The 780-nt window shown below is 60.6% G+C and overlaps 1 protein-coding gene across 1 annotated transcript in view; it reads right to left on the bottom strand.

Moving 5' to 3' along the window:
* Positions 1–780, bottom strand: part of VOLCADRAFT_104805 (uncharacterized protein) — a gene marked incomplete at both ends in the record, with an annotated part of 19896 nt that overhangs the window by 13115 nt on the left and 6001 nt on the right. The window contains one exon of the mRNA XM_002950532.1: positions 154–417. Within this exon, the coding sequence (XP_002950578.1) occupies positions 154–417 (264 nt within the window). The remainder of the gene's footprint in view (positions 1–153; positions 418–780) is intronic.

The following is a 780-nucleotide window of genomic DNA, read 5'->3' as shown; positions in this document are numbered from 1 at the left end:
CCCTCTCTTTCCCCCTCTCTTTCCCCCCTCTCTTTCCCCCCTCTCTTTCCCCCCTCTCTTTCCCCCCTCTCTTTCCCCCCTCTCTTTCCCCCCTCTCTTTCCCCCCTCTCTTTCCCCCCTCTTTCCCCCCTCTTTCCCACTTCCCCCCATCACCTGTATACATCCTGTACCGCCGAATGCTCTTGTCGGTGTGTGTAGTGATCACCCAGAAATGTCCCCCCCCGCGCGCCTCGCTGGCGGGTAACGGGTACACCAACATACTCGTCACGTGCGACTGAGCTCGCATGGACGCACGTAGGAGCGACCCCCGGGGTAACACGCCGTCGGGGGGGCCGTCTTCCAGGGCGCTGGAGTCCGGCAGACCGAGCACTACCAGCTCGCCCAGGATGCTCCCCACCACTAGCAGAGGATGGATGCCTGGGTGTGGGGGGGAAGGGTTTGTGGGGAGGGGTTTGTGGGGAAGGGTTTGTGGGGAGGGGTTTGTGGGGAGGGGTTTGTGGGGAGGGGCTTGTGGGGAGGGGTTTGTGGGGAGGGGTTTGTGGGGGAGAGAAGAAACTGGACGCAAGAAAAGCGAGGGGCACCATCAACTTCCGATGCCCAAAGCGTCCCAACGTTGGTAGGTTTGTGTAGTTAAGTAAGTATGTATGTGTTTTTATTAATGTGCACATGTGTGTGTACCATTAGTGCCAGGCGCCTGAGCACTGCAGGCCCGGTTCTTCCCCCATCTCTCTACTTCACCCCGTTCTCCCCCCCTTCGCCTCTTTTCCCCCCCCCCCCCCC

This window comes from Volvox carteri (assembly GCF_000143455.1).
Source record: "Volvox carteri f. nagariensis unplaced genomic scaffold VOLCAscaffold_19, whole genome shotgun sequence".
Lineage (NCBI taxonomy): Eukaryota > Viridiplantae > Chlorophyta > Chlorophyceae > Chlamydomonadales > Volvocaceae > Volvox > Volvox carteri.
The sequence above is the reverse complement of the archived record's forward strand: the minus strand, read 5'-3'. Positions and strand labels throughout refer to the sequence as shown.